Here is a 25,327-nt window from a genome sequence, read left to right on the forward strand (position 1 = left end):
GAGCGGAGTGGACAGTAGGAGTTGGACCACGTTCAATAGGGCTCAACCTCGTGGTGCATTCTGTAGAACAGACAGGAAGACAGATATTTCGGCTCTATTCATGCTACATTTTTTGGGGCAGGGGGTTGATGTAACACATAACATCTAAAGACACACTTGAACATACTGGTGACTTGAAAAACGTAGAAGGATGGGGGACCCACGGTATAGGCCCGGGTCGCACAGAGACGACAAAAAGCGTGTTTCAAAAGTCGTCAAAGACAAGATTTATTTCAACCTGAAACATTTAAGAAATAATATATTCACAGTAAAATATTATGGGGAATGAGAAGTCTGTGGTTGGGAAGGAACCACACCTGGGATTGAATGAGGGTATGAGGCATGAGTTGAGGCGTTCAGAGGCTTCAATCTGATGTGGGCAATGAAAGGGGTTCTTCAACAAAAGAATCTAGTCATTCTGGCGGAGACAACTGCACTCTGGTAGTTAGCTAGCTACTTGCAACTAAAGTAACATTTAGTCAAATTTGTCAAATATAGACTAAAACTAAAATTTCAAATAAATGTCACTAACTTGACACAAAACGAAAGTTTTAAAACCAAGAAAGAAATACACAATCTACCTCCTCCATCTCCTGTAGTTTGAAGAAACTAATTTTAATGGAATAATATCCTAAAAATGCTCAACTGTTCACCATCTCAATCTATCCAACAATGTCAGCAACTCACCATGCTTCAAAATCACACAGGTACTAGGATCATTCTCTGATCCTTTTTTTATTTAACCAGGCAGGTCAGTTAAGAACAAATTCTTATTTTCAATGACGGCTTGGGAACAGTGGGTTAACTGCCTTTTCACGGGCAGAACAACAGATTAGTACCTAGTCAGCTCAGGGGTTTGAACTCTCAACCTTACAACTACTAGTCCAACGCTCTAACCACTAGGCTACCCTGCCTGATTGGATGGAAAACATGTTTATACTTTCCAAAGCTTTGACTGGTTGAAGGACGACCACCAAGTTGTCTTAATTATGTCTGTAGGTCTATGAAAGGGAATGAGGAGCACAAGCCTTTTAGGTTATGTAGCAAGAGAAGGACGGAAAATGACTGTCCTCTGGCTACACCATGGTGCTACCCTAGAGGGTGCTGTTGATACTACTGTATACCTTCATAGCAAATCTGTGTGTTTTAATCAGGTATTTGGTGATGTGAATATATTTGGAATAGGTTTATCTTAACTCTTTAAAAAAAATGAAATTCACTGAGTAGGATGGTCCTCCCCTTCCTCCTCTGAGGAGCCTCCACTGGCAGACACACAGTGTTCTCCCCTCCAGCCCCCAGCTCTCTCTCAAATCAAATCTAATTGTATTGGTCACATACACATATTTAGCAGTGTAGCGAAATGCTTGTGTTCCTAGCTCCAACAGTGCAGTAGTATCTAACAATTCACAACAATACACACAACTCTAAAAGTAAAAGAACGGAATTAACAAATATAGAAATATTAGGACGGGTAATGTCAGAATGCCATTGACTAAAACACAGTAGAATAGAATACAGTATATACATATGAAATGAGTAAAGCAGTATGTAAACATTATTAAAGTGACTAGTGTTCCATGTCAATGTATATGGGGCAGCAGCCTCTGAGGTGTAGGTTTGAGTAACCGGATGGTAGCCGGCTAGTGATGGCTATTTAACAGTCCGATGGCCTTGAGATAGCTGTTTTTCAGTCTCTTGGTGCACCTGTACTGACCTCGCCTTCTGGATGATAGCGGGGTGAACAGGCCGTGGTTCAGGTGGTTGATGTCCTTTGATCTTTTTGGCCTTCCTGTGACATTGGGTGCTGTACGTGTCCTGGAGGGCAGGCAGTGTGCCCCCGGTGATGCGTTGGGCTGACCGCACCACCCTTTGGAGAGCCCTGCGGTTGCGGACGGTGCAGTTGCCATACCAGGCGATGATACTGCTCTCAGTTGTGTATCTGTAAAGGTTTGTGAGGGTCTTAGGGGCCAAGACAGATTTCTTCAGCCTCCTGAGGTTGAAGAGGCACTATTGCACCTTCTTCACCACACTGTCTGTTTGAGTGGAACATTTCTAGTCAGAGGTTGCTGTGGGCAGCCATCCCTCACCCTTTATTAATGGTGTCAGTACACACACACACACACACACACACACACACACACACACACACACACACACACACACACACACACACACACACACACACACACACACACACACACACACACACACACACACACACACACACACACACACACACCCTGTGGACACCCTGACACATTTCACATTCTAATCAACCTCAGCTAGGTTGGAGGCTGGCCCATGCTAAACCACTCCCCAAACCTCCCAGCTGCCCCCCCATTTGGACATTAGCCCCCATCAAACGTCACACAAACACACACACACACAGCTTAGTGCACCTCTGTGGAGCTAAAATGGTAATGTGTTCAATTGTGGCTGGCACAGACAGATAGACAGAGTCCTTGGGCTATTGTACGCTGAGCGGAGCCGGGCTAGCTCTATTTACTGAGAGAGAGGTTCCTATGGGTCTCACAGTGGGCTGATAGGGCGCAGAGGGATGGAAAGACGAATATAGAGGGATGGAGGAATAAAGAGATGGGGGAAGCAGGTCAGACACAGATAGACAGTGTTACGAGTGCAGTATGGTCTAACAGTGGGCTGATAGGACACAGAGGGATGGAGGGAGGAGGGGATGAGAAAGCAGGTCCAGACGTGGACGGACTGTGTTACGAGAAAATGCCCCCCTCCCCTTCCTTGTTCATTTAGGTGTGGACTATCTCATCCTGACTCACTAGCCCCTGCATCACTCTTCTCTCACCTTGCCCCCTGGGCAGTAGTTAGCACCGTGCGGAGTGGCCCAAATTGATTGTTTATAGAGTTGCTGTGGGGACTGAATAGGTTAGTTTAGAATAACATTTCCTTGTCTAAGGTGCTGGGGGTTATTTTGGGGTTGAAGGGTGTGTGTGTGTGTGTGTGTGTGTGTGCATGCGTGCAGGACAAGGTGGACATAGAATCCTGACATGTTGTTACTGTATGAAGATGGACAGATTTACCATTGTCCTCTCTCCATTCTATAGGACATGGAGGTGAGGAACACTCGTTTTTCCCACATTGGCATGTTTGTGGGGCAAGAGTGTATATGTACGTGTGTATTTGTGTGTGTCCCAAGTTTCCCAGCCTCTCCTCGGACAAAGTGACCTTGGATTTATCACTTTTGGGCGGTCCGCTGGAGGAATATTTACGGCTCACACAGCTTTTATCGCTGTCGCCTAATTGCGCAGGTCGGCTATAAAGTCACTCGTCTGCTACAGCAGTCACTGGTCCCGAGGGGGAAATGACAAAGGAACGGGTTGAGGAAAAGATAAGAAAAAGCGAGTAACGAGGGGTGGAGGAGGGTGTCATGTAACTATGCCAGTAAACAATAAACAAGGTGTGACAGCAAATCTGAAGAAGACCAGGCAGGAGAGGAAAATGCAAACGGAATTGCCTTTATTAGATGCATTGTTCACAAGATTTATCACTTTATTTATTAGACGGCAAAACACGAATATTTAAGATGACAATTTTTTTTTTTTTTACGGACAAAGAAACTTGTCATAAACACACAGCTGCCGTTATTGTTATTTACCAGATGCTCTGGCATGGTCTGATGGTGCGTCGTGGCTAAAAACCTGAGTGGGCTAAAAATAGCTCCGTCATCATTTCCTGGATCTGTCACTGGGCTCGGGAACGCAGTGCGTCAAATGAGCATGGGGGATAGCGAAGCATCGCTGAACACAGCACTTAATGACTAAGCAAACAGCTTCAGCCTGGGCTCTGCTATACTAGTGGCTCCTATCTGATTCTCTGTAAAAAAAAGACTGAGGAACAGTTTGTAGTCACTATTGAGTCATGGCAATGTTTGGTGGAATGCTTTGCCAATAACCTAACGAAGGGTTATACCTCGTCAGTTGCACAATCAAAATGTCTCTTTCGCATTTAACCCAACCCCTCCGAATCAGAGAGTTGCTGCGGACAGCCTAAACGTCAATCTGTGTCTGAAGTGGTGTACAGCATTTACTGTGAAGCAGCCTCCACAGTCATCAGGGCTTTCATATTTATTGCACTTGGCGGAGCAGAGCTATTGTGAAGGAAGTTGTCAAGTTTGTGTTTATTACAGGACGTACCGCTGCCACCTATTGCCAACCAATCATGCCAATGCAGAGATATCATGTCAATGCTTCTGCATGCCTCCACAATTGTTTCACACACACCTCTGACCTTTTGGTTACTGGACCAACGCTCTTAACCGCTAGGCTACTTGCCGCTGAGTTGGATTCTCTGTGAAAAGATAGTGATAGTCACTATTGAGTAATATAGGAACAGCTGTCAATATAACATACTCTGTAAAGTATAACATTAAATAATAGCCTTGCACAATAACTTTACTAAAGTAATTGGAAATTACAAATAACATGACATCTTTGTCTGTGGTCTCTTACTTTAGCCAATCAGCAGGCAGTACATGGCAAACGGTGGCTGACCTGGTCAAGTTGGAGAAACACACGGTCAGTGGTCTCTTCCCCAACACCATCTACCTATTCATCGTCCGAGCGGTCAACGCTTATGGCCTGAGTGACCCCAGCCCCATCTCTGAGCCCGTCCGCACACAAGGTCAGTACCTAGGAGGGACACAACATAATACATTTAAAAAATAAGTACAGAGTGGTAGTTAGTGTAAAACAAGTGTGGGAATTCAAAACATAATAGTTCTCTCATTTTGAAAACTTGCTTCATGAAAGCATGAAGGTCTGAAGGCTTCATGCTTCATATAAAACAATTTAGGGTATGTCAATCAAGTGTGTACGTGAGTTAAGCATCCGCTATCGTTTTACTGAGTATTTTGTGTCTTGAAGTTTGTTCATGATGTATTTGCAGATGTAAGTCCCACCGGCCAGGGAGTGGACCACAGGCAGGTCCAGAAAGAGCTGGGAGAGGTGGCCGTTCAGCTTCAGGAGCCCGTCACACTCACTGCCTCCAGTGTTCAAGTATCATGGATGGTGAGTACCCTGACCTGAGTGTTTATATCATCTTTCACAGGATAAAGGCTATTGGTTGGACTCACACTCTATGAATGTTTTATTGGATGTTTTACTGTATACCCATATACAAGGGTAGTAGAACTATATCTCCTATCTATTTGTATCTCTCCCTTTTCTCTAATTGTCCAAATGTCGTTTTTCCTCCAATCCCCAGGTGGACCGTCAGTCCCAGTACATCCAGGGCTACCGGATTCTCTACCGGCCCAGGGGTGGCACCTGGCAGCTGCAGGATGTCAAGGCCCCGTCGGAGCGCCTGGCCGTGGTCGCTGATCTGCTCAAAGGCACTGAGTACGAGATCAAGATCCGGCCCTATTTCGACGAGTTCCAGGGCATGGACAGCCGGCTGCTTCTTGTCAGAACACCAGAGGAAGGTAAGACTGGCTAGAAGCTACTGATACTGACCACTTCAGATGAGACTGACACAAGCCTTGCTGAGACAGATGCTGTCCTAATATGGACGGCATATACAGTGGGGAGAACAAGTATTTGATACACTGCCGATTTTGCAGGTTTTTCTACATACAAAGCATGTAGAGGTCTGTAATTTTTATCATAGTTACACTTCAACTGAAAATCACATTGTATGATTGTTAAGTAATTAATTTGCATGTTATTGCATGACATAAGTATTTGATACATCAGAAAAGCAGAACTTAATATTTGGTACAGAAACCTTTGTTTGCAATTACAGAGATCATACGTTTGCTGTAGTTCTTGACCAGGTTTGCACACACTGCAGCAGGGATTTTGGCCCACTTCTCCATACAGACCTTCTCCAGATCCTTCAGGTTTCGGGGCTGTCGCTGGGCAATACGGACTTTCAGCACCCTCCAAAGATTTTCTATTGGGTTCAGGTCTGGAGACTGGCTAGACCACTCCAGGACCTTGAGATGCTTCTTATGGAGCCACTCCTTAATTGCCCTGGCTGTGTGTTTCGGGCCGTTGTCATGCTGAAAGACCCAGCCACGACCCATCTTCAATGCTCTTACTGAGGGAAGGAGGTTGTTGGCCAAGATCTCGCGATACATGGCCCCATCCATCCTCCCCTCAATACGGTGCAGTCATCCTGTCCCCTTTGCAGAAAAGCATCCCAAAAGAATGATGTTTCCACCTCCATGCTTTACGGTTGGGATGGTGTTCTTGGGGTTGTACTCATCCGTCTTCTTCCTCCAAACACAGCGAGTGGAGTTTAGACCAAAAAGCTCTATTTTTGTCTCATCAGACCACATGACTTTCTCCCATTTCTCCTCTGGATCATACAGATGGTCATTGGCAAACTTCCGACGGGCCTGGACATGCGCTGGCTTGAGCATTGGGACCTTGTGTGCACTGCAGGATTTTAATCCATGACGGTGTAGTGTGTTACTAATGGTTTTCTTTGAGACTGTGGTCCCAGCTCTCTTCAGGTCATTGACCAGGTCCTGCCGTGTAGTTCTGGGCTGATCCCTCACCTTCTTCATGATCATTGATGCCCCACGAGGTGAGATCTTGCATGGAGCCCCAGACCGAGGGTGATTAACCGTCATCTTGAACTTCTTCCATTTTCTAATAATTGCGCCAACAGTTGTTGCCTTCTCACCAAGCTGCTTGCCTATTGTCCTGTAGCCCATCCCAGCCTTGTGCAGGTCTACAATTTATCCCTGATATCCTTACACAGCTCTCTGGTCTTGGCCATTATGGAGAGGTTGGAGTCTGTTTGATTGAGTTTGTGGACAGGTGTCCTTTATATGGGTAACGAGTTTAAACAGGTGCAGTAAATACAGGTAATGAGTGGAGAACTGGAGGGCTTCTTAAAGAAAAACGAACAGGTCTGTGAGAGCCGGAGTTCTTACTGTTTGGTAGGTGATCAAATACTTATGTCATGCAATAAAATGCAAATGAATTACTTAAAAATCATACAATGTGATTTTCTGGATTTTTGTTTTAGATACCGTCTCTCACAGTTGAAGTGTACCAATGATAAAAAGTACAGACCTCTACATGCTTTGTAAGTAGGAAAACCTGCAAAATCGGCAGTGTATCAAATACTTGTTCTCCCCACTGTACTTAAGATAGCCTATGTCCATAATGGAGGGAATGGTGAGTAACAAGGTTTTAAAATAGTTTTTTTACGATGGGACTTCCAGGTGTAAAAAAAGGTTTTGAAAGTGGTGATTTGATTGGTCATACACAGTCGTTGCTTTTAAAGAGAATATGCCCTCAGTCAATTTACCCAGCAAAGTAAGGGTGAAATAAAAAGTGGTGAATTTAACCTTTTAGTATTTATCTTGGAGGGCACAAAGCAGAAACAGTTTGAGGTCTGACTTTTTTAAAATAGCTAGCTGTTAAGGAGCCTCTAGCAGTCACATCTCTGTGAAGTCAAAAGCAATTCAGTCTCAATTGGATTGCAATTCCCAACACCTGTGTGACCTTCACATCCGGTTATGAATGCAAATAACTGTTTAGTCCAATAACCACTTCATGGCATTTGATGGCATTTGATGGAGTCTGCCATTTTCATCAAAATCTAATCATATTTTTGCTATCTTACCAAATGTCCCTATTTAATTTTTTCTATGTCAACATGGAGTTGGGTTTTTTCACAACTTGATCTTCCCTCTTTCCCTGCAGTCCCGAGTGCCCCTCCCAAAGCAGTCACCGTGGTTACAGTGAAGCTGAGCAACAGCTCCAGCATTAGTGTCTCCTGGGAGCCTCCCCCCGCCGAGATGCAGAATGGAATCATCCAGGAGTACAAGGTAGGATGACTGAACCAGAAACGACATATCATGATTGGATCAATCCAATGACAACCATCCATATGGGTGGTATTTACTTAGAAATAACATGGTAAAATAAAAAATATAATAATGATAGTTACATAATTACAATGATTTCTTTTGGATTCATTAAAACAAGTCATTGGAAATAAGGAGTAGCTATGAATTGTTTTACATTTTTTAAAGCAGGTACCAGAACGCACACATAGTTACCAAATATGTTTTTATTTACTAAATAACTAAATACCATGTAAACACCAGCTCAAACAGGACTGGAAAATAAATCGTGTCCATATTAGGACTGCCTCAAAGTCCCAACAGGCAGTGCTAAAATGGACACTGTAAATTTGACATCTTCCATCTCTTACACCAACTCACAATCCTCCAACCAACAATAACAGGTGTGGTGTGTAGGCAACGACACCCAGACCCGCTACCACATCAACACCACCGTAGATGGCACCTTCCTCTCCACTGTGCTCAAGGGGCTGCTGCCAGGCATTCTGTACCAGGTGGAGGTGGCAGCAGTGACCAGCGCCGGAGTGGGCACCCACAGCCAGCCTGTGTCCATCCTCATCAGTGAGTCCCCGCAGAACCACAAGCTAGCAGAATTAGTCATTTCAGTTCCGGCATATCAAGGATATAGTATAAGATTGAGCGGAACTGTAATAAGGGAAGCAAAAATGACTGAAATTATTGTTAAGTGTAACAGCAGCGTCATATTCACGTGTTAAGCATGCTTAGAGTCTGTGTACAACTTAGAATCAAATGTTGAGGCCAACAAGCATGATTCTAACTTTACATACAGTTCTGAGGTATGGAAGATTAAATGTTTTGCCATTCGTCATTTGGTTTATAACATATACCATTTTGTCATACACAGTACTCAAACCATGCAGTATTACTTGGAAAATGATGGTTATAATACAGTACTTACATGGCAAAAGTTGTCTGAAAATCGAAATATCTGAGAATCGAAATATCAATCAATCTCCTTACTTACTTGCCGCTCTCCCTCAGAGCTGCCAGCGGAGGCACCTTCAGTGCCCAGCGAGGACAGTGATGAAGGCAGCGTGAGCCTGGCCGAGCAGATCACTGATGTGGTGAAGCAGCCGGCGTTCATCGCTGGGATCGGCGGGGCCTGCTGGGTCATCCTCATGGGTTTCAGTGTGTGGATCTACTGCCGCCGCAAGAAGAGAAAGGAGCTGAGTCACTATACCGCATCGTTCAACTACACGCCTGCAGGTACTTAACACACTTTATTTTATGCACTCTTTATACAACACTTATCGTTACTTAACAGAGTCAGATGAACTTTTGGATACCAATTCTATGTCTCTGTGTCCAGTATGAAGGAAGGTCGAGGTTGTTTCCCGAACTAATGCCTGAACTTCTGTGGGTATCAGTGCAATGGAGCAGAATGTTCTCTTTTAAATTACACACAGTGAACGAGAATCACCTGCCTCCAACCAAATTCATTAGAATTCTTCTGAATTCTGAATAATTTAAGTCCAGGACATTTTTTATTTAATTTTACTTTGAAGTGAAGTTTCTTGGCCCTGTGCCATTATAAATCAATACACGTGTGAACACCAAAAGCTTTGTTAATAAATAAATAGTAACGTGCAAGGGTGCCAATATATTCGAGTGCAACTGTACCATATGACATTATGGCCACCACTCGTGCTTTACTGTATTTGACCTTTCCATTCACACCTGAATGCATATTTCCTTTTTTTTCTGCAGTTGGCTTTCCACATGGAGAGGCATCTGGACTCAATGGAAGGTAAGGATCCCTGTTTATGTTATTTCAAGGAGACTTTCCCATTCTTATTACTCGTCTTCTTTTAGTAAAGTGATGAGAACCAAGTTGTGGATTGGCATCAGGTATGATCATAGTGGTGTGTTTTTATTATGTTTAGGCCTGGCATGCTGGGTGGCAACATGGGCAACTACCCGTGGCTGGCAGACTCATGGCCCACCACCAACCTGGTCCATAGTGGCAAAGAGGCCGTCAACTGCTGCACCGCCAAACATGACACTGCAGAGAGATACTACAATGGTATGAGACACAGCATGATCCTGCTCACAGCAGTCAGTTTGTTTTGTACACATCCAGGGATTATCTCTACGATGCCTTTTGTGTAGTCTCAGGGAGAATTTCAATTGCATACTCCTCGCGTCCTCTCTTCTCTCTCCTTGCCTCCTTGTGAAAACCCATTGGAGAAGAAGGTCAGAGGGGAGGGACCTCTGGCTTTCTCGTCCAATAGGTTTGAGAAAACAATGTGGGAGGAGAGAGGACATGAGGAGTATGCAATTGAGATTTTCCTTCAGTCTTTGAAGAAGTCTCAAAGTATAGTTTCCATCATCTCATGTGATATCAACTTGTACGGCAGACTTGGGGCTGAATTCAAGCACTTCTGGAAAATCCAACAAGTTGAATTATTGTTAAATAAAATATATTTTGCCTTACCAAATAGTGTAACCTGCATATGTCATGGTAACTGTAGCTCACATAACAACTTTGACACTAACTCTGCAGTTAAATATCTAGAAATACCATAAATCAAATGACAAAATAGAATCTGACCTCGCACCTCTGACCCGCCCTCGGCACCAGAAGCGGGCATATCCAACTACCTGAACCAGACAGAGAAATACAGCACGGGCGATTCCACCGAAGGCCCTATCTACAGCACCATCGACCCCACCGCCGAGGACCTCCGCAGCTTTAACAGCCCCTACTCCTCCACCACGCCCTACGCCAGCACTCCAATCATGCCCTTCACCAACCAGGCACTCCAGGGGTCTCACAGCCCCACAGAGCAAGATGGCGGCCACTGGATCACCCAGCCCGCCGGACCTTCCTCCCAGTATGCCCAACCCGACCGCTGCAGGATGGACAGTGGTAAGACTACGTTTAAGATTGTGTTTCCCATGGTATGATTCAAGTTGGGGCACCACGAAACCCAAGCAACATTTACAAAAAAAGACCAAGTTAAATATAATAACTGGAGTCACTTTGACATTTTCGGAGCCATAGAACAGCATTAAGGTACCTACTAACTAGCAACGAGAGACGTAGCGGTAGCTAACCTACTGTAAATTGCTGTAACACTGATTCATCTGGAGGCGGAAGAAACGCATACCTGGTTAGCGGAGTAGAACACTTGAAAAAGAAAAGGAGAGCCGCACACTATAGGAGCTCAGATACAATAATTTAAAAACAACGTTTTCGACAGCCAAGCTGTCTTCAAATCAAATTGTGTTTATCACATGCGCCGAATACAATAGGTGTAGACCTTACAGTGAAATGCTTACTTACAAGCCCTTAACCAACAAGGCGAGGGTATAATGACAAACACTACGGGTCACTAGTTTATATAGAGTTTGAAAGGACACACACAGGTGTCTGTAATCATGGCCGGCTGTGGCGTTATTTCTTTGGTTGATTTACAAATGTTGTACAATGGATATCAAAAACAATAATCACAAGAATGGCTTCATATCAGACTTTACATTGAGACCAAAGGGAGCAAGGGTCTTTAAATTAAAGATTCAGACGACCACTCGTTTTCACAATATATTTTAAAGGTCAACCCCCTCTTCTAAGGAGGGTGACGTGTTCGATGCCGATATAGCGAAGGGATGAAATAGTGGTTTGCTTCCAAAAAGTGGGCTACAACTGGGTACCTTTTGTACCTTGTCAGGTCGGGGATTTGAACTTGCAACCTTTCGGTTACTAGTCCAATGCTCTAACCACTAGGCTACGCTGCCACCCCATGTAATGTTACTATGCCTATGTAGCCAAATTGTCTCTATGATTGCATGGAATAATGATTTTTTTACATGTTCTAATTATATCTGTAAATCAACCAATGAAATAAAGCCACAGCTGGCCATGATTACAGACACCTGTGTGTGTCCTTTCAAACTCTATGTAAATTAGTGACCCGCTGTGTTTGTCATTACACCCTGATGAAGACAGCTTGGCTGTCGAAACGTTGGTTATTACATTTTTGCATCTGAACTCTTTGAGTCTGTGGCTCTTCTTTTCTTTTTCAAGAACACTGATTCATGCCTCCAAAAATTACAAGGGAACCTTTAGTTATGTTTGTGACATACATGTATACCCTTTTCAAGTGTATTAACATGTATTTAGAGACCGTAGGACCAAGTAAAACATCTCTTTGTGTGTCTATGTGCAGGTAAACCCAAGCAGAAGTCCATGGGCAAGGCGGTGAAAACCCCCTCTATGAACTGGACTGAAGCACTGCCAGCGCCCCCCTCCTTTGGGGAGCTGGAGCAGTGTGTGGTGGAGGATTTGTCCATAGATGACCATGAGGACATGGAGCTAGGGTAAGCACACACACACACACACACACACACACACACACACACACACACACACACACACACACACACACACACACACACATACATATACATGACCATGTACACATGCACACACACACACTTATGCTGCTACCTGGCACAACACACACCGATGAGTACACCATCTTCTTGCTAACTTGAAGGAAATATTAATTGATTACGGTATGGTAGATCTCTTATATAACCTCTGAACACTCTTTGTAGGACCTGATGCGTCTCTGCTTGGCACTCAGGATTAAGGAGATAGATTAGGGGTAAGGCCCTGCAATAGACTAGTTTCCTGTCCAGAGGGTCTACTTGTAGATCAAGCAGCCTCATGCTACAGAAGCTGGAGCTCGTGCTCCTATGAGCCATTCAGGCTCGTGCAAGGCTACTTACTATACTGTCCTATAGACATATGGGCCTCTGACTTCCTCTTTTTCTCCTGGCCCTTGTTTCTGCACTCTCAGTCCCCACTAACACATAGTTCTAGGCCAGGGTTTTGTGTGGAGATTATTTATGTTAGCCTTACGTTGCCTCTCTGCCTGACAGGACAGACTCACCTTTGGTCTCTCTCTCTCTCTGTTGACCCCCTGCTAGCTCTGGACCTCAATGCACCTTTTCTTCCAGCTCCCTGCTCAACCACATTTCCGTCACACTGCAAAATGAATACACACCCACACTTTATAAACCACAATATTGTCGGTATTCATGGAGGTTTGGCAAGGGAACCATTCAGTTATCGCTCCTGCCAATCATTCCCCCAAATAGGCTAGGCTAGCAACTCAACTGAAGCAGGCATGAGGCTTACAAACTTCTATCTCTAACCATTTCTGAAAGCTACTGTGGATTATATTGGCTCTAGCCAAGACGCTAGCAAGCAGTTAGCAATTTAGCCACTATTCCCAAGTCTCAACCCTATCTCATTCATTGACCCTGTTAGCTAATAACATTAGCCTACTTTAGCCCGTTCCCCTTCTCATGTTCTACTCTCCGGGTCACCAGAACAAAATAATAATTCAGCAGTTTTCTCATGCACCACTCCACCTAGCCCCCTGCAGCTGTTAGAAGAGATTGGTGATGAACCTCAGTTAATGTCGTTAACCTTTGAGTTAGCCCCTGTGGCTAGCTGAGAGGAACGTTGGCCTTATAACAGCTAGCTAACTCCCTGGCCTTGCCCATTTCCTCCATGGTGTACACATACACACGTACACACACACACACACACACACACACACACACGACACGTACACATACACACACGACACGTACACATACACATACACACACACACACACACGCACACACCTATGACACATACACACACACATAGCACACCCACACAGGTGCAGGCACAGAGCCCTCTCTCCACACATACCTCTCTACCAAACACAAATGTATGAAAACACCCTTTAAGTGATTCCATGCACACCCTGCTCTTGCCAGACATGGCGCTCAGCAGACCCATAGGGAGGCTGTCTAACGGTGCTGTAGAGCAGTGGAAATCAATACGCTACAGACCAATGTTGTAAGCGTTATGAACTAAAGAGGGAGGGCCGCCATTGTGAATGTGTTATGATCGAGCTACCTACTGCTCCATAGCACCAACTGCACAAGCGGTGACTGTTTTATAATGCTCCAGGTAGAAGTTGCCCTTAGGCACAGATCTAGGAACAGTTTATCCTCCCCAATCCATTAAAAGGGATAATGCAAAACGGGCAATAGATCAGTGTTCCTAGGGGCCACGGCATCCTACTCTGTTTAAAGTGAACTCATGGAAAAAGTGACCCTCTCCTCCTTCCCAGGTCTGATGAGGAAGAGTGGTGCCCGCCCCTTCCAGACAGGACCTATCTGACCGAGGGTTGTGAGGATGGTCCCGCCCCTCCCCTCAGGGGTGGTGTCTCGTCCCCCACCACTTCCTACAGTCACCAGTCCACTGCTACTCTCACGCCATCGCCCCGAGAGGAGAGCCACCATCCACCCCACGACACAGCACACCTTCACCACCATGACGGGCAGCAGCTAGCACGGTATGACATGACAAATTCTAAAAGTCACATCATGTATGTACAGGTAGACACTGTAGCCATACTAATCGTGATAGCATTGAAGACTCTCTTTTTCAGATGAATGAGATGGTAATAACACAGATTAATAAAGCAATGAATGATTTGGTATGGTAATTGCCCAATGTCATTAACAACAGATAGCACAATACTTGCACAGTACTTGATATTTGCAGTAGAATCTCTCCCTCAAATGAACAAAACAATAGTTCAAACGTGTAACATAATAAAGGTATGGAATTGCTATTGCTAAGCACCCTCTCTTTTTTTGCCATTATGCAGTAGGTTACCTTGTGGTCCCGTCCCAGTGCCCCGGGCGCCCAGCCCTCCCCTCACCCAGTCCAACCCTAACCTCTCAGCCCAGCAGCACAGTGAGGACACCGAGGGGGGCACACCGCTCCGCAATGGCTCGAATCATCGCCGTGACTTCACTGAGGGGGAAACGCTGAGTGCCGACAATATCAGCTCCACCACACCTGGTCAGTGATGCTTACCGCTCTGCACAAACTCACACGAGTGAATGCACCACACACAGATGTGCTTTTACACATGGTAATCCTAATTGAATCACCTGTTGTTGCAGAAATGTTCCTTCACAGCAGGAAATGCAAACTTGTAGTGCAAACTTGTAGTGTATTCAAGGTTTAAAAAGGCTTCTAAACTGAGTAATTTCCACTTTAAAATATCATACTTGATTTGTCACAAAGAAAAATGTATCGACCCGTACAAAAAAATGCTATAATCCAGATAATAATTCACATTTCCTGTTGCTGCAGGATTATTTTCCTGGGTGAGATACTGGGTCAAATTAAGATACACTATCTGTACTTACATGCACGCACACACACATGCACGCGCGCACACACATCATTAACATAACATTATTTACATTTATGTTCAGTATGTAATTCTTAATACCTAAACAAAGAGCTGGAATTACATAAGACATTGCAATGTTGTTATTTGCAATGTTGTCCATGTACAGTGCTTCAAAGGACCCATAACCCCATGACCTATTAGTCATTTTTGATTTCTCTCTGGCTGACCTACAGTAAGAGCTCTGCCATCCCCAGCAGACATCACACAGGCTCCCCCTGGCCAGAAGCGAGTGAAAAAGAAGACCTCCAAGGGCGGCGCTTACAGAAGAGAGGTGCTGAACCAAGGAGGTTAGTGTTTCAAGTGTAATTAAATAAATGGCTCAGTAGAATAGAAGTATAACACAGGAAGACACCATTTATAGTCCAATATTTACACATGTATTGGGGAAGGGGTGATTGGCAGTCAAGTGTTTAAAATGTGGAGTTATTACCAATCAAAATAAGAGTGTGGTAGCAGCAGTTGTGAGGTGTGTGTAGCATGAATGTACACTACCGGTCAAAGGTTGTGACGCCTACTCATTCAAGGGTTTTTCTTTATTTTTTACTATTGTCTACTTTGTAGAATAATAGTGAAAACGTCAAAACTATGAAAAAACACATAGGGGATCATGTAGTAACCAAAAAAGTGTTCAACAAATCAAAATATATTTTAGATTTTAGATTCTTCAAATTATCCACCCTTTGTCTTGATAACAGCTTTGCACACTCTTCGCATTCTCTCAACCAGAAATATGAGGTAGTCACCTGGAATGCATTTAAATTAACAACTGTTCCTTGTTAAAAGTCCATTTCTTTCATTCTTAATGCGTTTGAGCCATGTGTTGTGACAAGGTAGGGGTGGTATACAACAGATATTTGGTAAAGACCAAGTCCATATTATGGCAAGAACAATACAAATAAGCAAAGAGAAACGACAGTCCATCATTACTTTTAAGACATGAAGGTCAGTCAATGCGGAAAATTTCAAACACTTTGAACTTTTCAAGTGCAGTCGCAAAAACCGTCAAGTGCAATGATGAAACTGGCTCTCATGAAGACCGCTGCAGAGGATAAGTTCATTAGAGTTATCTGCACTTCAGATTGCAGCCACATAACAGACACATGTCAGCAACAACTGTTCAGAGGAGACTGCGTGAATCAGGCCTTTATGGTTGAATTGCTGCAAAGAAACCACTACTAAACCACTACTAAGGACACCAATAAGAAGAGACTTGTTTAGGCCAAGAAACATGAGCAATGGACATTAGACCGGTGGAAATCTGAACTTTGGTCTGATGAGTCCAAATTTGAGATTTTTGGTTCCAACCGCTGGGTTTTTGTGAGACACAGAATAGATGAACGGATTATCTCTGCATGTATAGTTCCCACCGTGAAGCATGGAGGAGGTGTGGGGGTGCTTTGCTGGTGACACTGTCTGTGATTTATTTAGAATTCAAGGCACACTTAACCAGCTTGGCTAACACCGCATTCTGCAGCGATACACCATCCCATCTGGTTTGCGCTTAGTGGGACCATCATTTGTTTTTCAACAGGACAATGGCCCAAAACACACCTCCAGGCTGTGTAAGAGCTATTTGACCAAGTAGGAGAATTATGGAGTGCTGCATCAGATGACCTGGCCTCCACAATGACCCGACCTCAACCCAATTAAGATGGTTTGTGAAAAGTTGGACCGCAGAGTAAAGGAAAAGGAGCCAACAAGTGCTCAGTATATGTGGGAACTCCTTCAAGACTGTTAGAAAAGCATTCCTCATGAAGCTGGTTGAGAGAATGCCAAGAGTGTGCAAAGCTGTCATCAAGGCAAAAGGTGGCTACTTTGAAGAATCTAAAATCTAAAATATATTTTGATTTGTTTAACATTTTTTTGGTTGCTACATGATTCCATATGTGTTATTTCATGGTTTTATGTCTTCATTATTTTCCTACAATGTAGAAAATAGTAAAAATAAAGAAAAATCCTTGAATGAGTAGGTGTGTCCAAATGTTTGACTGGTACTTTATGTGTGTGTGTGGGGGGGTGGGGGTGGGTGTGTGTGTGAGTGAGTGCATGTTTGCTAAGGTGCAGTGGTCAGTCCAGTTTAGTGTTCAGCAATCTGATGGTATGTAGATAGAAGTGGTCTGGTATCAGACCTCATGCTCCGATACCGTCTGCCCCACGGTAAGGGAGTGAACATCTCGTGGTTGGGGTGTGTGTGCATATGTGTTTGGACGAATGAACAAACAAATCAATGAATGTGTGTTGGGCATGAGCATGTCTCTGTGTATGTAAAGCCTACATTATGTATGTTTGCCTATATGCTTATATGAACTGTTCTTCCATTGCAGTGTAACCCTAACCCTGTCTTCTCCTCCAGACCTCCCCCCTCCACCAGAGCCACCTCCTGAGAACGGAGCAGTTCGGGGCCCAGCAGGGACTGTAGAATGTGGCAACACGTCCTTGGAAAGAGAGGGGGGGCCCGGGACCTTGTCCTCCATGGAGAGGAAAGAAGGAGAGCGGAGCACTCCCAACAGGAAGGGATCGGGACAGCGACGCCTAGACGGTCAGTGGTGCAGATACTGAAATGTGGTGTTCACACACATGCTCAGTCTCATATTCACAACACACACACAAGCACAGCCAGAGCCTTTGCAGTAGACTATTAGTACTCGCACCCAAACACAGTCACTCATTCACCTGGAAAATACTCATTCACACAAATAATAATAATACATAAATCAATCATGCTCATGAACACGTTCTCTCACACACACTAACATATGAATACATTTCAATTCACAAATCCATCCATTCAAAACTCACGACTTAGTACTCCCTCCATCCTACAAGATCCTCTTATCAGTAGAATATAGCCATTTCTCTTTCTCTCCATTTCTAACATGTACATCTCTGATCCCTGACCCCCTAACTCTCCCCTCTCACCCAATCCCATCTCCTCCACAGATGAGGACCTGATCTCATATGGCAAACCCAGCTACCTGGCGGGGCGGGGGGGTCATATGTCCAGCAACTGCTCCACCACAGGAAGCTCCTCATCGCGGGGCTCCACAGGGTCACGAGGGGGTCACTGCCCGGGCCGGAAATGCAACGAGGAGCGGAGGTGATACAAGGTTTCTGGTTCTTGGCAGCCACAATATCTGCTGGTTTTCTCTTCTCTCTGGCATTTAGTTGAGCTATTCATAATCAGGGGTGCAAGAAGAGACACGACGGTTGTGGTAATAGTGGTAATAGATGGGGACCGTGGTGGGTTCTAGTTCTTGGGAGCTACAATGTCTACTGGTGTTCAGGGGTTATTTGGGGGCTGAGAAGAGATATACTACAGATGAGGTGACCTAGGGTAATGTCATGTTTTGTGTTTTAGCTAAGACCGGGATAGGCAACTCTTTAAAAAAAAATATATTGTAAATAGATTGTGGTTTCTGTCAATGTAATTGCCCGCATCATTTCCAATCCCCCATATATATATTTTTTTAAATATATTTTCCTTTATTATTGTCCCCTAACCCTATCATCCCTCAACTAATTGGAGTAAATGAATGGACAACAACACTTAGGCTTCTACTTCCAGCTTATACATACTATAGGCAACTCTTTGCCCACTGGTCTCTTTTTAAAAGTTAACGAGTGTCAGCTCAAGATCTTTCCCTGCAGCCACTGTATCTCACAAGGCCAAAAATGTTGCAGCCTTCGTAGACCATGTACTATGAAAATATATACATCAATTCATTCAAGTGTGCCCCTTTACCATGCGCTGGTCTTTGTCAATAAAACAAAGTACAGATCAGCATCCAGCAAATGAATTCCGTTTCTGTACACAGTTCAGAGCATATAACAGTATATAATAGCATATAATAGCATATAACAGTTCAATTGTTTATGGTTCAGTGCTCGTTTCATACGTGTGTAAATAATCATTCACTAGCATGGAAATGCTGACATGAGGGATAACTGAGCAAAACGACAAGCCCTGTCATGCTTATAGATATCTACTATTGCTGACAAATACTATATTTCGCTCTATAAAACACACACTCACAAATGATTTCTCTCGCCATAAAAAAACATGCATGCACGCACGCACACACACAGAACACAAAATCCCCTGCACAGTGTGGGATAATGTCAAACTCAGCCCCCCCTCCCCTCCCCACCCCACTCTCCCTCTGTAGTGCACTGAGGGTACAACTTCTTTGTGGGATCACTGCTTTAAGTGCACTCTGCGCAGGCTCCCTAGTGAAGGGGTAGAAGGCCTTTTAAGTGGGTACAAGCTGTGTAGTATGTCCCCCGGGCTAAAAAAGACTAGAAAAGAAACAACCACAACAACATTTTGACATCTTTTCAAAAATGACTTTAGTAGTCAAACTACTGTATAACCACTTACTGGTACATTACATTTACTCTGTGTGCCCATGGTGATTCCCAGTGGTAACTTACACTGTTCTACTCACTTTCAACTGCCACTGTTGCGACCATTGTACCTTGATCTAAACAGAAAATTGCTAATATTGTAGTATTAAGTATCTTAATGTTTGCCAAATACACAGCATCTACCAACCTATCACCACGTCTAGCTTTGTCATTCATTCAGCTGGGCTATGCTCAGTAGAGCTTCAGCCAATTTGTACTAGATGACCTCATTTATTAGGTGCAGAATTGGCTCTGTCGGTCCAGACACTGTCCTACAGATCTGCTGGTTCTCAGGCGATCGGTGACCCAACGATAGGTCGTTCCCCTTTGACCTGCACCCCCTGTGGACTACCCAGGAACTCACTCTGATGCCCCCCTCATCTCCACTTCCCTTCGTGCTCCACCAGGAACATTAAAGCCAGGGACTTACAATAGATGGGCTGTGTGTTTCACTGGGGAGACAGTTTCGTGTTACCCCTCTCCTGTCACGGTGCTGAGTGTTATCTTTCCATTTGGACAGAGCGGGTGAATTGGGGGCTTTGTTTGAATGGGGGGTAGGGGCAAGGGTCTTTACTTTCCTTTTGTGTTTTGTGTGACTCCCTCAGATCTTGACTTCCTTGTTTAACAGCCAATCCCTCAAATGATTAGTCAAGTAGTCTATGAAGGACGAACAAGAGCTGCTCCCATAGGGCGGTTGACTAGCGTTTTGGGTTACAGTGAGATAGAATGTTTCTAAAAAAAACTCTTCAGCTCTATGGTTATTAGTACACATTTGGGTTTTATTCCAACATTTTATAGTTTATAATTTAGCCACCTGGGTTGTTAAGCTCCTCTGATTTAGTTGTATAACTGGTTTCCGTTTTGAAAATGAATTGACAAATCAAATGTATTTTGTTGTATTTAAATCAAGTGATGTAGACGAACTTTGTGATTTATGAGAATCATCCTCAACACATGCTTTGTTAAGAGCTCCTACCTGTTATGGTTATGTGCAGATAATAAACAAGCCTTGTCTTTCGGCTTTTTGTTCCTTTTTTCACATCGTTTTCTTACATATTTGTCTGTCTTTTTCAGGAAATGAGATAAGTGGAGACAGGAACATTCTCACGTAGAAACAAAACACGTTCCTTTGATGCCTCCCATTTTATTTTTCTCCATCGACGCGAACAGCTACAAAATAAAGAATATGATCACATTCTAAGGAACAATGGAAGAAGAACGGACTTTCATTCTTTTTTTGCTATTATTATGATTATTTATGACTTGGGCTCATACCGCATTCATTTGTAAATAGCCATCTCTGTACTGTTTTTACGTGGGTTCTGGATACAGGGATAGAAAAAGTATATTGTATTTATAATGAAAAAAAGGTCCATTATTATAAACCGTTAATGTCTTGAATGTGCCAACCTCTTTTTGTAGAAATGCATACCGTTTCGAGAAGCATAAAGGCTATTGCACTTGTTGTGGCGGAGAAACAACAAAAAATATGGAGCACAATGTGTGTTGTCAGGCAGCCGGCCGGACAGATTAAACTGCAGGGTTTCGTCGTCCTCTCAGGACGCCTCTGCCTGTCTTCTCTGTCGTCTTTGGATCCCTATCGCCTGTCGTCCGATGAGAATGTCGTTCTTTTCTACGTTAGATTTTTTTTTTTTTTACAGAGAAAGCTTGTTGTGAAAAGATTGTAACCGTCACTTTTTGAGTGTTGCTGCAATTGTGCGATGACTTGCGTATTCTGTTAAAAAAAGACCTGTTCTGTCGACTAACTTTTTGGTAGTCTTGTTGTTTTGTAAAAATACAATAAAATAAATTTGTTGAACAATAAATACACTTTTTTACTTTACAGGGTGACTGCACTTCCTGATTTGGCCTCGTTTTGAAGATGGCGCAGTCATGTCTGCTAGCAGGAAAATGAGTCTTGTCATTGGGGGTGTGGTGTGACGTGGGTGGTTTGATGTGGGTGTGCTATGTCAGAGAGGAAGAGGCGAAGCGAGTGGGAGAACTGCTCCCAAAATGTAACACATACTGTAACAACAACTCAAATCAAATCAAATGTATTTGTCACATACACATGGTTAGCAGATGTTAATGCGAGTGTAGCGAAATGCTTGTGCTTCTAGTTCCGACAATGCAGTAATAACCAACAAGTAATCTAACTAACAATTCCTAAACTACTGTCTTATACACAGTGTAAGGGGATAAAGCATATGTACATAAGGATATATGAATGAGTGAGGGTACAGAGCGGCATAGGCAAGATACAGTAGATGGTATCGAGTACAGTATATACATATGAGATGAGTATGTAAACAATGTGGCATTTAAGTGGCTAGTGATACATGTATTACATAAAGATGCAGTAGATGATATAGAGTACAGTATATACATATACATATGAGATGAATGATGTAGGGTATGTAAACATTATATTAGGTAGCATTGTTTAAAGTGGCTAGTGATATATTTTACATAATTTCCATCAATTCCCATTATTAAAGTGGCTGGAGTTGAGTCAGTGTGTTGGCAGCAGCCACTCAATGTTATTGCCAATGTTGGCCTTGAGATAGAAGCTGTTTTTCAGTCTCTCGGTCCCAGCTTTGATGCACCTGTACTGACCTCGCCTTCTGGATGATAGCGGGGTGAACAGGCAGTGGCTCGTGTGGTTGTTGTCCTTGATGATCTTTATGGCCTTCCTGTGACATCGGGTGGTGTAGGTGTCCTGGAGGGCAGGTAGTTTACCCCCGGTGATGCGTTGTGCAGACCTCATTACCCTCTGGAGAGCCTTACGGTTGTGGGCGGAGCAGTTGCCGTACCAGGCGGTGATACAGCCCGCCAGGATGCTCTCGATTGTGCATCTGTAGAAGTTTGTGAGTGCTTTTGGTAACAAGCCAAATTTCTTCAGCCTCCTGAGGTTGAAGAGGCGCTGCTGCGCCTTCTTCACAATGCTGTCTGTGTGGGTGGACCAATTCAGTTTGTCTGTGATGTGTACGCCGAGGAACTTAAAACTTACTACCCTTTCCACTACTGTTCCATCGATGTGGATAGGGGGGTGTTCTCTCTGCTGTTTCCTGAAGTCCACAATCATCTCCTTAGTTTTGTTGACGTTGAGTGTAAGGTTATTTTCCTGACACCACACTCCGAGGGCCCTCACCTCCTCCCTGTAGGCCGTCTCGTTGTTGTTGGTAATCAAGCCTACCACTGTTGTGTCATCCGCAAACTTGATGATTGAGTTGGAGGCGTGCGTGGCCACGCAGTCGTGGGTGAACAGGGAGTACAGGAGATGGCACAGAACGCACCCTTGTGGGGCCCCAGTGTTGAGGATCAGCTGGGTGGAGATGTTGTTGCCTACCCTCACTACCTGGGGCGGCCCGTCAGGAAGTCCAGTACCCAGTTGCACAGGGCGGGGTCGAGACCCAGGGTCTCGAGCTTGGAGGGTACTATGGTATTAAATGCCGAGCTGTAGTCGATGAACAGCATTCTCACGTAGGTATTCCTCTTGTCCAGATGGGTTAGGGCAGTGTGCAGTGTGGTTGAGATTGCATCGTCTGTGGACCTATTTGGGCGGTAAGCAAATTGGAGTGGGTCTATGGTGTCAGGTAGGGTGGAGGTGATATGGTCCTTGACTAGTCTCTCAAAGCATTTCATGATGACGGAAGTGAGTGCTACGGGGAGGCGGTAGTCGTTTAGCTCAGTTACCTTAGCTTTCTTGGGAACAGGAACAATGGTGGCCCTCTTGAAGCATGTGGGAACAGCAGACTGGGATAGGGATTGGGATTGATTGAAAATGTCCGTAAACACAGCCACTTTAGCCACTTCATTAAAATAGTCAGAATTCATCTAAGATGAATCAGGAAATCTGTCATTTGTTTAGATGTTTCTTCTGAGGTCTTAGTCGCACAATTTCACATCCAGCTAAGGTCTTTAGTGCAGTATTTCTCAAGTAAAATGATTTGCCTGAAAAACTTGTCAGTGCACTTCATACAGTCTATCCAGTCAGGAAAGTCTGGCTGCACGCTTAGGACTGATTTATTGGCACAATAACATGTCTACATCTGCAAGCTGTCAAACTATCGCAAATACTGTAAAGCACAAGCTACATGCTGTTCATCAGTGCCGAAATCACTTTCTCGTTAGCTAACTTTGTGTTTGTCAATGAAGCTAGCAAGTGGTAGCTAGCAGGCACATTGAGCAGCTGGTCCACAATAAACTTACTAAGTCATTGGCGAGTGGCGACGTGTGTGCTTCAGTGCCATTTATTTGTTTACAACTTTCTCACTTTCTATTACCAGAGTGTGTCTGTCTGGCGGTGTTTCATAAGGAATCTGAGGTCTGAGGCACTGCTTAATGGGATGTCTGTCTCACTGTCTGCTGCTATGATTGAATAGAGCAAGCACAGCTGATAGAGCGCAATCAGCACAGCTGCTTCTCTTGTGTTAGTGGGCACTGCGCAAGTGGGCATGATCGTAATCCCAACCCTCCAGTAAATTGTGATAAACTCACAAAACTGTTTTGGATGAGACTGACTTATTATCCTATTTACACTTTGTTGTGAATTTTGACAGTATAATCTATGTTTTTGACTTATATTGATGCCGTATAAAACTACTATAAAACAGAAATTTTGGTTCTAATGGGCAGTTGAACTCTAAAGTGTTTCATAAGAATGTCTTCTAATACATGTTTACAGTGTACAACTATAATAAAACAAAATTAGACAGATCCAAATTTATAGTTAGTTAGATTTGGCACCAAGACCGAACAATTTCTCCAACTGCAGAAAAAGCTAGCTCTACACAACAGAGTATGTAGAATTGACACTCAACTTGAGGTAACTATGGAAACAAGTGACAAACTTTTGGTTAGGGGGAGAACTGTCAGGTGGAGTGAAAGTGTAAAAGCTGAAGTCGTGTTTTCATTATTTTCCTCCTGAAGCCTCTGACTATTCACAGTACATTCCACATGTTTGGCTCTGCACGGAGAAGCATGACATTGCCAATGTGAGAGGCCTTTGCCTAGAGTTCAGAGAGTGATTTTTTTTTAAACTCTCCTCTATCCACCTGAGACATCACCCACGACGCTGAGGTGCCTCATGTGCGCACACACACAAACACACACACACGCCATAGAGTGTCCTGCAAGTGCTACTGTCTTTGTGCCCCAGTAGTGAACTGAAAAAGGACAAAATGGGTTGTCTTTGCACTGTACTGTAGCCCACTGTTGTGCCCTTGAACAACGAGGCATGTTGCAGAGTTGACCAGTGTTTTGGGTCAAGCTGGATCAAGGAAAATTCATAAGGAAGTGGGGAAGGGACTACTCCCTGTGGAGCTCCAATGCATTCCTTTGTAGTTAATCAGGATGCACTACTACGTCACGTCACAAATACTACATGATACACATGCCCCGAATTAACATATTCAGACCAAATCATATACATATTACATCTGCACTCGACAGAGACAACACAAAATTGTGATGTACGACTGATATAAAAGTACTTCTACCTTACTAGTGTACTGACGTTCATGTACACCTAAACACTGCATCCACTGCGAGGACAAATATGCTGACATACTAGCTCACAGACCCTCTCGGCACCCTCGCACCTCACCCCACTTACCTCCCACCCTCATGGGCATCCTGGAAGACCCTTTACTCCCTTAAACTTCCAAGTCCTCCCCCCTCCCTCGCTCCTTTTCTCCCCTCTTGCCATAAATCATCCTGCTCATTC

At 44.0% G+C, this 25,327-nt stretch overlaps 1 protein-coding gene across 1 annotated transcript in view; it reads left to right on the forward strand.

Annotated features, from left to right (window-relative positions):
* Positions 1–21,442, forward strand: part of LOC135548727 (roundabout homolog 2-like) — a 132,498-nt gene extending 111,056 nt beyond the window's left edge. The window contains exons 12-27 of the mRNA XM_064978593.1: positions 4,526–4,692; positions 4,957–5,078; positions 5,275–5,491; positions 7,731–7,855; positions 8,278–8,455; positions 8,897–9,121; positions 9,623–9,662; positions 9,799–9,938; positions 10,497–10,784; positions 12,085–12,235; positions 14,056–14,280; positions 14,599–14,795; positions 15,369–15,482; positions 17,549–17,734; positions 18,136–18,292; positions 20,674–21,442. Of these exons, the coding sequence (XP_064834665.1) occupies positions 4,526–4,692; positions 4,957–5,078; positions 5,275–5,491; positions 7,731–7,855; positions 8,278–8,455; positions 8,897–9,121; positions 9,623–9,662; positions 9,799–9,938; positions 10,497–10,784; positions 12,085–12,235; positions 14,056–14,280; positions 14,599–14,795; positions 15,369–15,482; positions 17,549–17,734; positions 18,136–18,292; positions 20,674–20,680 (2,539 nt within the window). The 3' untranslated portion in view covers positions 20,681–21,442. The remainder of the gene's footprint in view (positions 1–4,525; positions 4,693–4,956; positions 5,079–5,274; positions 5,492–7,730; positions 7,856–8,277; positions 8,456–8,896; positions 9,122–9,622; positions 9,663–9,798; positions 9,939–10,496; positions 10,785–12,084; positions 12,236–14,055; positions 14,281–14,598; positions 14,796–15,368; positions 15,483–17,548; positions 17,735–18,135; positions 18,293–20,673) is intronic.
* The last annotated feature ends 3,885 nt before the right edge of the window (positions 21,443–25,327 follow it).

This window comes from Oncorhynchus masou, chromosome 11 (genome assembly GCF_036934945.1).
Source record: "Oncorhynchus masou masou isolate Uvic2021 chromosome 11, UVic_Omas_1.1, whole genome shotgun sequence".
Classification (NCBI taxonomy): Eukaryota; Metazoa; Chordata; class Actinopteri; order Salmoniformes; family Salmonidae; genus Oncorhynchus; species Oncorhynchus masou.